Source organism: Anopheles darlingi, chromosome 3 (assembly GCF_943734745.1).
Source record: "Anopheles darlingi chromosome 3, idAnoDarlMG_H_01, whole genome shotgun sequence".
Classification (NCBI taxonomy): Eukaryota; Metazoa; Arthropoda; class Insecta; order Diptera; family Culicidae; genus Anopheles; species Anopheles darlingi.
Genome location: NC_064875.1, coordinates 47,135,610 through 47,144,541, shown reverse-complemented (window position 1 = coordinate 47,144,541; position 8,932 = coordinate 47,135,610). Strand labels below are relative to the sequence as shown.

Here is an 8,932-nt window from a genome sequence, read left to right as displayed (position 1 = left end):
CAGCAGATGGGCCAGATGAAGAGCCTCATTCACGTCCTCTATGTTGAGATTCTTCATGATCCATGAGATCAGATCGGCACCGGTGAATACGGACGGTACTTTGCTCATGAAGGCCTTGATCGTGCGCACCGAAACGCCACCCTCTTCGCCCTGCATCCGCTCCACGATCGCTTCCATCTGCGGGTGGGAAGGGAAACGATTAGAAAAAAAAAGTAATGCCAGCCAACTGGCCAGGAGCCGTAACGGTATCCCCATTTTCGTACCTTCTTATACACGAGTATGTTGGGTGCATCCTGATTCAGGGCCACCTGCGATAGATGAGAGTATGAGGGTTGACTGTTTGCGGCCTTGCTCGTGCTGGCTCCTCCTCCCCCTCCGCTGGAACCAGAACCAGAACCAGATGCAGCAGCAGCAGCAGCAGTCACTGGCGTGCTCTTTGTATCACTAGCACTGGCAGCTGGCTTGATATTGTTTTCCTTATTTTCGTTACCACCCTCACTAACACTGTCCCCGCAGCCGCCATCGGCAACATCGGTCACTATCGTCGGGACGATAAGGGTTCCACCGGCAGCAGTAGTCCCCATTGTGCCGGTCGACTCTGCAGTCGCGCCCGCGGGAGACTCCTTGTCCCGTTCGCCTGGCATTCCGGTGGCGTTCAGCTGCTTCTTCGTTGCACTTATCACTGTCACTGGTTTGTCTTTATCCATCTCTGTGGTCATCGCCATACCATACTTGCGCTTGTTGAAGGTTCACAGCGCACCATCAATACCACCGTCGATGCATCAACATACCGCACCGCTCTGAATGTGTCCACTGCACTTCTATGGTTCTGGGTTCCACCACCACCGGAAGCGCTTAATCAAATAATGCCGCATTTTCGTTACAAGAGTACGCACGACGCTTCCGATTAAAAGATCGGTTTTCGAGAGATTGTGCTTCGTGGGATCGAACTGCTACCAACTGTGCCTATTTAAGAAGAAAAACGAGCATTCCGGAGTTAATCAAAATGATGAAAACGTTTGAGATACTGCTTAGTAGGACAGACAACACGCGCGGGCAACAGATTGATGCCGACTTGAATTCCTCTTGAAAGCCTCGGGAGACGCTACTCCTTTGCTGGCGATAAGCAGGCTGGGATCGTTACACTGGTTACTATAGATTGCGCGATGCATGGCTAATAATGATTTAACGGGCAGTGTTTTTTTTTAATAATCGTGACATCAGATGTACTCCCACTAAAATTATCAAGCAAAAACAAAGAGGACAAGCGATAACCGGTCAACCGATGCTGACCGTTATTGCTGGCCATTTGCGAAGGACGAAACATGATCGTTGATGGCCTGGCATGAACCACATCGAAGCTGCCATCGCTTCTCGCTGGCCGTGCAAAGCTGAAAACATGATAAGCAATCCTCGGCCCGGGTCAGTGGCACTCGGAAGTAATTACCAGCAAAACACAAAAAGGGCCGTGTCCCTGTTCCTCCCTCACTGACCGCAGCTACCGAAAACAAACAAAAAAGCAGGAGAACGCATCTGCTGGGACGAGAAACCATCGCATCATTTGGCGGCGGTGGCATGAATCGAAGCACCATCATGCGGCCCTTTCAGGGCAGTGCAGCCGCAATCAATCATATCTCCGGTCCCGCCGCGACTGTTAGCGAGCGACAGACTGTCTACGGCGATGGTATCTTGCCGTCGCCGCCGCCGCCACATCAACGGACTCCGATCCGATTCCCGATGGCATACCGACCGGCCCCATTCGTCATCCGACCCGAGCTCAGTTGTTTGCCGAGACATATGACCGAGCCACAGCTTCACTGTAGAGTGACTGACCCAACAGCTTCTCAACGCGTCATGAAATCCATGCATCCACGGTCAATTGGTTTTGCTTGAAGCTGATTGCTTTTCAGATAGATTATGGATCCGTATCGTACACACTTCGCGAGCTCGCCGCTTCTGGGGTGCGATTGGTAACATGTTGATGCTATTTTCATCCCGTTCACATCTTGCCAAGAAGGCGCTCCACATCGCATCATCAAGAGTGTTCTGATCACCACCTTCCTCTGTTCCGTCATCATCTTCCCCTCTGCCAGCCGCAGTTCGCCGCTACGGACGTCATCTGCAGGGCATCTTAAAATGGTTAGGGGCGGGAGCGGAGAGGACTGTGCCGCCACCGGAAGCAGCCTCGACAAATAATCCGTCATCGGCAATCGGCTCCCTGATAAATCCTTTTACGCACGTGCCACTTTCCTTCCTCCAGCATCTTGTGCTTTGGGGATTTCCGTTCTCGCGTTCTGGCGTCTTCGTACGTCATACCGAAAACCGCAAAAGGTCACCCCGAGGAGGACTAACGAAGAACTCTTTCGAGAGTGGCCAACGCGCGCTTGTATTTCGATGATGACGGGATATCCCATCTCCAGCCTCCATCAGACTAATGGATTGGAGGCTGGCTCGGCTGAGCGCGTTGTGTGTGATGGGAAGAGACACACGCCGTTTTACAAGATCAGCGACCCGTGCCTAGAGCAGGGATTAGCGAAGAGCCGCTCTTCATCCTGCTTGCTTCTTATAGAACGACAGATTCTTCTCCGGCCGCAAAAACCGCACGAGGATGCAACTGGGAACGAATTGTGATTCTCGCTTGTAACGTGTCCCCCTTATCGCACCGGGGCTGCTTCCGCTTCCAGGCAACTATTAAACACCAAACCTCCGGAGGCAACGGCCACTGGGAGTGCAAACTGTGCTGACGCTTGAACCGCTGGGAGCCTGAAGCCTGGAGAAAATGCGTCGTCCAACGCCACGAAAAGAAGGCTGCGTTGAGAAGCGAAAAAGCGAGAGAAAACACGGTGGAACGAGCGAGAGAGGCCCACGGTAGGAGGAAGAAAACTTTGAGGATTTGACGAGGAAATTGATGCCAAGGATACGGATGAAAAAGGAGAAAAACCGCACGCACGCAGGCACACACACAAGCCATACACAGGCGGAAAAGCGTTTTGAGGATGGAACACACGCGATTACACACCAATCCGGCACTCGCTGTGAACACGAAACAGCCACGGAAAATGGTCACCAACAACACCCAGTTCCGCGGAGCACGGGATTTGTGACGCGTTTTTCCACGGAGCAGTTTCACGGTGGCGTCCGCTTCCGTGGAGTTCCGTTTTGTTTGAGGCGTGTTTGGGAGAAATCTCGCACCGAGGAAGTCGCGCAACACGCCAGGGTTGAATTCTCGGCAGGGTTGTGTTCTCTCGCGACGTGGAGCTTCTAGAACTGGCCTGTAGAGGACGCCACTCGACTTTTTAGCCCTTAACTCGACTCTCACACAATTTTTGGTTTCAAGTGCTGGTCTGGGGTTTTTTTTACTGTGCTTCTTCGTGGTTCTATGTGGTTGGTAAACCTTCCCGTGTTGACTCACGTGTTGACGGACGGACTAAACTAGAGGTTTATTTGGTGTTTCCCAAAAAAAGAACAACTTACAGACGCAACCTACGAACTATCACGGACGCCGCCTAGCTTAAGAAACTAGTACTTGTCTTAGTCGTGTTAAGTTGCGTTGCGAAGTTAGCTACCTCCGCTCCGAGCTCCTAGGAGCTTATGCTCTGGCTCTTACCTTACCCATTCTCACTTGAATTCACACGGACAAACAGTTCAAACTAACTAACGTACCAACGTACTAAACCTGAACACTTCGAACAGAACAGAGGCTTTCCAACTAACTAACTAACCAACTAACCGCTCTTACAAGTCACCACCAGCACCTTTGCAGGAAAACCTAAAGTAGGCGCCTGCCTTTCCTTTGCTGTCGTCGGCTTGGCTCGTCGGCTTCGTTTTTGAAACCCAGGGCACTCTGTTGTACTGTTGCAATTCGTCGCTCTACTCTGCTGCTCCTTCGTTGCTCCAAGTTTGTGTTAAGCCGGAACTCACACTCTGTCCTTTTAACAACTACTTTCTTCCAGTTCCGTTTGCTGGTGCAATTTCCGGTTTACTTCGTCCCAAAGTGGCTTTTGCTGAGTAGCCCACATTACAGTTTTCGTGGACGTTGCTTTCAATTTCAAGCGGCGTTGTGCCTTTTCTGTGCTGCTCCAATCTTCAACTTCCACATTAAGTTCTTGTTTGCTTGCTCACCACCGCAGGAGTGGATTTTGAGAACGTTCAGCCTTCCGCAGATCATTTGGCAGGAGGTAGCGAGGCGCGAATTTTGGTCACTCTGGTTCCTCTAGCTCTGTCCAAGAATTGAGGAAATGTCACGTCTTCCTTAGCCTCTTCTGCCCTTTTATTAATGGACTTAACGAAGACCCCTAATGGGTCGGAAGACTGTGTCACATCATCTTTCCAATCCTCGTAAGAGTCCTCATAAAACCTTGTCGAGAGTTCATATAAACTAGCAGCGAATTCTTCGACTTGATCCACAATGTGCAGCAGGACATGAAACTTTGGCCGTAGTGGCCCATATTCTTGTTCATAATTCACAACAAACCTTCTAATGAGCCGTCTTGCCAGCGGATAAAAAATAGCATAACACGGCGCAGAAATAATTCATCGACGCTTTAGCCGCAAACAGCTTAGTGTACAGCTTCCAAATAGGCAAACGTCCCTACGATCTCTACGTAATATTGGACACGGTGTACATCTCTTAACTGCTTTTTCGGTAACAAGGGTTCAATGAACGCATCGAAACTGTGCAAATCAGCTGTGCTTATCACGTCTCGCGGACTGCAGCGGGAGGAATGCATTCATGTCGCTAGCAAAGGAGAATCAACAAAAGCTTTACTCCTACTACGCGCCAGCTTGCACGGAGACCGCGAGTAGCACGTTCTGGATGGCCGATTCCGAAAAGGTCGCACGTTTATCATGCATCATGCTGAGCTTACTCTTTACACGGTGCACTCACGCCAGCTCCGGGATGCCATTATCTGTTGGATAAGGGGCGGGGGCGGAATAAGTTGGAAGGAGAAGATATCATCCCATTCCTCTGAGTCTCTATTTACCGAGCGCTACATGATAACACCGTCAGGGCGCGATCGCACATCCCGGTTGCGGTTGTGAATCAGAATGCGAGAGTGTGTCCACCGAAACAGGCATGGCGACAGCAGTATTGGCGCGCAAAAATCAGTGATCACGGACCAGTTTACCAATTTAGTATTAAATTAGGCATCAATCAATATGCGTGCTTCACTAGTACCTCCAGACGGTGGTTATGGGTGGATCGTTGTGGCCGGTTGTGCCCTAGTGAATGTAGGTTTCGATCGCGATCGAATGGAAGGATGTTTCCAATAACCTGATTTTCCACTCACTCCCCAGGTGTTCAATCAATCCTTGGTGTCTGTGTTCGGGTTGATGTTTGCCGATTATCTTACCAGCTTGGGTGAACACGCGTTTGGGGCCGCACTGGTGATGAATGTGTGCAACATCTCGCTAAACTTTTCCGGACTCATCACCGGGCCAATCATCAAGCAATTCAAACCACGGAAGGCGGCCATCCTGGGCAGTCTGCTCACCGGGACAGCGTTATCACTTTGCTCCTACAGCACCAGCCTGTGGCAAATAGTGCTTTCGTATAGCGTTGTGTTTGGCTTTGGACTTGGGCTGATCCAATCATCCACGTTCGTATCACTAAATTCCTACTTCCGGCGACGAAAGGGACGAGCCGTAGGATTCGCCCTAGCAGGTACCGGGGTTGGCCAAATACTCATGCCCATCCTGGTTCAATATTTGCTAAGCAACTTTAACTTTCGCGATGCAACACTTATCATCGGTGGACTCGCATTCAACGGGGTATATCTAGCAACAACACACTCGTGATCGCGCACGTAATCAAGACATGGTCTCTTCTTGCAGGTGGTCGGAGCGTGTTTGCTGCAGCCAGTCGAATGGCATCTTAAAGCGAGTTTGATCGACGATGATGGAGAAGCGCAACCTTTGCTTGGAACCACCATTCCGAACGGTGAAGCATCCTGTGGCAAACCATCGTGTGGCTGGTCCAAGCTAGCAGCTCTCATGGACTTTGCTATTCTGAAGCAGGTTTCCTTTCTGAATTTGATAGTTGGTCTCGGGCTGGCCTACACTGCCTCGACAAGTTTTTCTCTATTCTTCCCATACTTTCTACAGGTAAGCCCGACCAGATACCAGCTCCTCCTATTTGTTCACCGATGATTGACTTCTTTGATGAAACCTTCCAGAAATCAGCTAATCTCACCATGCTCGAAGCTGCCAACTGCATGTCGGTGCTCTCCACCACCGACCTCATCACAAGGGTGACGGTGCCAGCTTTTGTAGACAAAATGAACTTTTCGCATCGCACAACGTTTCTCCTGGCCGGTCTCTGCCTAGTGGTGGCTCGCAGCGTGATGGCGGAAATGCGTTCATTGATGCCGCTCATGGTAACATCCGCCTTTTACGGCATATTCCGATCGATAACGATCGTCAATCAGAACCTGACCGTCTCGGAGTACTGCAGTGAGCGACACATCGAAAAAATGCTGCCCAATGCCCTGGGATTCAACATGGTAACGAAGGGCATTCTAGTTCTAAGTCTTGGGCAAATTCTGGGCTGGTTTGCCGACTTCACCGGCAGCTACGCGCTCAATCTACACGCGCAAAATGTGTTGCTCGTCACTACCTGCGTCTTGTGGCTATGTGAGATGTACTTTAAAGATGACCATTAACTGCGGAGGTGCTGTTTGGATAGTTTTCTTTAATAAAGCGGATTTTAATAAACGAATTTTAAACCGTTCTGAGAAAACAAACAAAAAAGAAAGGGTGAACACAGCGCTATCCTGCCCAAAGAGGGCGAAGGCTACTGGGAATGAGGAAAGAGAAGAGTTTTATGCTGCACCTTCTAGCACCAGAGCGGCGAGGTCGCGGCGATCCGATGGGATTCGTTAACATACATTCCTGAAACTTCTAATTTATAACTTCAATTCATCGATTCATTCCGTCGCTTCTACAGGCTCCTCCTGCACTTCCTCATCTGGCAGCATAGCAGGAGTCTCCTCTGTTTCCGGTGGTGTGGTTGGATCCTCCACTGGTTCTGATGATGTAGCAGGAGCTTCTTCTGCTTCCGGCGTCGTAGGTCGTACCGATTCAACCGGCTCATCGGGTACCTTGCCCAGCCTACCGGTTGCCATGCCGGCCGGTACCCGCATCTTAATCAACCTAGGGATCGGTCGCACTAACCGAAGGTCGGCCGGTGTGTCGTCCTGAGTGTACAACCGATCGCTGAAGTAGATGGTTTTCACGCGCACGTTCGCATGCAGCTGAAGACGTACCGCCTCAACGTAATTCGTACCGTAGGCACGTCGCGTAAAATCGGCCAGATTGAGCTGCACCTGGTTCCAGTTCGGCACCAGCGATAGGGGCATCGTAATGCTGAAACAGTCGACACGCGTTTCGCTCTGGTAGTTCGAGAAGCGCAACCTTCGCAGAGACTTCCGATCGTCCAGTATCTGATGTAAACGAAATGTGGAAATGTGGAATGTTCTTAATGGAAACGTAGCGGCTCGCCGTCTCAGGCCAACTCTCACCTGTACTTCGAAAGAGAAATATTTCTTCAAATTTTTCAACAACATTACCAGGAAAGGTAGCTTGATACTAAGTGAAGGGCACGGGGCACATGGTGCCGTGATGTATGTGGTGGCCACATTCACCCCCATCACTTCCAGTACCAGCGAGTTCAGATCTTCATCGGTCAGCCGTCGCACGTGGCCATTCTTTGTACGCACGTCCCAGATGGCCAGCGGTTTGCTGCCAATACTGCTGTATACAGTCACGAATTTATGCTGAAAACTGTGACGGAACATGGCCGAAGGAGACTCTATTGCGAGATGTTGAGGATGAATCTCTGCCACCGATTACTAGTTCGAGGTTCAACAAGCTCATCATAACCTTGAGGTAAAGCTATGCACCAGGGCTACTATGACGCAATCATCAAATCGTAAAAAGCATTTTAATCATTTTAAAATAATCCTTTCATGCCCAAAGGATATTATTGCCGCTGTGCTCCGAAATGCATCCCTTCGAGCATCAGACCGGTATTGGAAAACGAAAGGACGAAAACGAAAGGCGGAACGACCTAGTATGTTTAGCCTTTCAATCAAACACCAGTACATTTCGCAAAGTACTGCACACTTTCCCACGAATTTGACCTACATTAACTAAACAACGTCGGAAATAGTCTCTGTTACCCTTGGTAACCCGATGGCGAACAGAACTCTAACCGACCCAATCTAGATCGCTGGTATGTAAATCGCGCCGTCGTAGTTGGCCACGGAATGGCAACGGATCCATACGCATCGTCAGCTTAGGGTTTCCGCGAAATTTCCATTGGATTGGCTGTTGCTCTCACATGCAAGGAAAAATCTCTAGTGTATCTTCCAGGTGAACCATGGACCGTAGTACGCAGCAGCAGCGCAAGAAGCGACGCGAATCGAAGCGTAAGCCAGGTCAGAAACCAAAGAAACCCAGTTCCCGGTCTGATGAGTCTTTACATCCGAGCTACACGAACCTGCAGCCACCATAGTAAGTTGCGGTGTTTACACCAAATTCCATTTCTCAACAAGACAACCCGGATTGTAGCGCCGCCGTCTGTCGCCAACGATACCATGACAGCCTGGTGGAGTACGAGAAACAGTTTAACCGCGAGCTGAAAAGTCTGGAACTGATGCAGAATTCGGCCTACGATTCCATGCGTTTCCATAGGTAAGAACACGTGAAAATAACCGATTACAACGTATTCCATCATTGCATTTCGTGAATAGACACTTTGCCATTACGACACTCTGGCCACCGCTCCACACTCGCAAGGAGATCGAGTTTGTTCTAGATAAGTTTTTCCGCCACTCGGAACGGCAAACACGCCGTCTGCACGACATCATGAAGGCACCCGTATACTGAGACTTTGGATCCGGCAAAAATCGTTAGTTTTGTTAGTGTTATG

At 50.0% G+C, this 8,932-nt stretch overlaps 4 protein-coding genes across 6 annotated transcripts in view; 2 read left to right on the top strand and 2 right to left on the bottom strand.

Annotated features, from left to right (window-relative positions):
* LOC125953691 (regulator of G-protein signaling 7-like) overlaps positions 1-3,153 on the bottom strand; it is a 5,377-nt gene extending 2,224 nt beyond the window's left edge. The window contains exons 1-3 of one of the 3 annotated variants that reach the window (XM_049683402.1): positions 3,020-3,153; positions 264-966; positions 1-177 (exon numbers count right to left, since the gene is read on the bottom strand). The exon at positions 1-177 is cut by the window's left edge and continues 542 nt beyond it. In XM_049683402.1, the coding sequence (XP_049539359.1) occupies positions 1-177; positions 264-725 (639 nt within the window). In that variant the 5' untranslated portion in view covers positions 726-966; positions 3,020-3,153. Of the gene's footprint in view, positions 178-263; positions 967-1,075; positions 1,094-3,005 lie in introns of those variants that run through there. The other 2 variants (XM_049683401.1, XM_049683403.1) reach the window with 2 other exon arrangements.
* A 1,925-nt stretch (positions 3,154-5,078) lies between these two features.
* LOC125957555 (monocarboxylate transporter 12) lies at positions 5,079-6,662 on the top strand. The gene is made up of 4 exons (XM_049690343.1): positions 5,079-5,232; positions 5,299-5,772; positions 5,836-6,105; positions 6,177-6,662. Exons 1-4 carry the CDS (start codon positions 5,161-5,163, stop codon positions 6,660-6,662), a joined length of 1,302 nt encoding a protein of 433 aa, XP_049546300.1. The 5' UTR covers positions 5,079-5,160.
* Positions 6,663-6,926: 264 nt separating this feature from the next.
* Positions 6,927-7,796, bottom strand: LOC125955552 (cilia- and flagella-associated protein 20-like). Its single transcript, XM_049686686.1, has 2 exons — positions 7,521-7,796; positions 6,927-7,442 (listed from the first exon to the last, which is right to left on the bottom strand). The coding sequence occupies exons 1-2, from the start codon at positions 7,794-7,796 to the stop codon at positions 6,927-6,929; spliced, it is 792 nt and encodes a 263-aa protein (XP_049542643.1).
* Positions 7,797-8,307: 511 nt separating this feature from the next.
* LOC125958118 (uncharacterized) lies at positions 8,308-8,889 on the top strand. Its single transcript, XM_049691245.1, has 3 exons — positions 8,308-8,514; positions 8,572-8,694; positions 8,754-8,889. Exons 1-3 carry the CDS (start codon positions 8,381-8,383, stop codon positions 8,887-8,889), a joined length of 393 nt encoding a protein of 130 aa, XP_049547202.1. The 5' UTR covers positions 8,308-8,380.
* The last annotated feature ends 43 nt before the right edge of the window (positions 8,890-8,932 follow it).

What these genes read in the sequence shown, in the direction of transcription:
- LOC125957555 (XM_049690343.1), top strand. Translation starts at nt 5,161, where the DNA reads ATGCGTGCTTCACTAGTACCTCCAGACGGTGGTTATGGGTGGATCGTT. An exon ending in CCGGTTGTGCCCTAGTGAAT is followed by an intron (nt 5,233 to 5,298) that starts GTAGGTTTCGAT and finishes CTCACTCCCCAG; the next exon opens with GTGTTCAATCAATCCTTGGT. An exon ending in GTGGACTCGCATTCAACGGG is followed by an intron (nt 5,773 to 5,835) that starts GTATATCTAGCA and finishes CTCTTCTTGCAG; the next exon opens with GTGGTCGGAGCGTGTTTGCT.
- LOC125955552 (XM_049686686.1), bottom strand. Translation starts at nt 7,796, where the DNA reads ATGTTCCGTCACAGTTTTCAGCATAAATTCGTGACTGTATACAGCAGT. An exon ending in ATTTCTCTTTCGAAGTACAG is followed by an intron (nt 7,443 to 7,520) that starts GTGAGAGTTGGC and finishes CGTTTACATCAG; the next exon opens with ATACTGGACGATCGGAAGTC.
- LOC125958118 (XM_049691245.1), top strand. Translation starts at nt 8,381, where the DNA reads ATGGACCGTAGTACGCAGCAGCAGCGCAAGAAGCGACGCGAATCGAAG. An exon ending in ACGAACCTGCAGCCACCATA is followed by an intron (nt 8,515 to 8,571) that starts GTAAGTTGCGGT and finishes CCCGGATTGTAG; the next exon opens with CGCCGCCGTCTGTCGCCAAC. An exon ending in GATTCCATGCGTTTCCATAG is followed by an intron (nt 8,695 to 8,753) that starts GTAAGAACACGT and finishes TTTCGTGAATAG; the next exon opens with ACACTTTGCCATTACGACAC.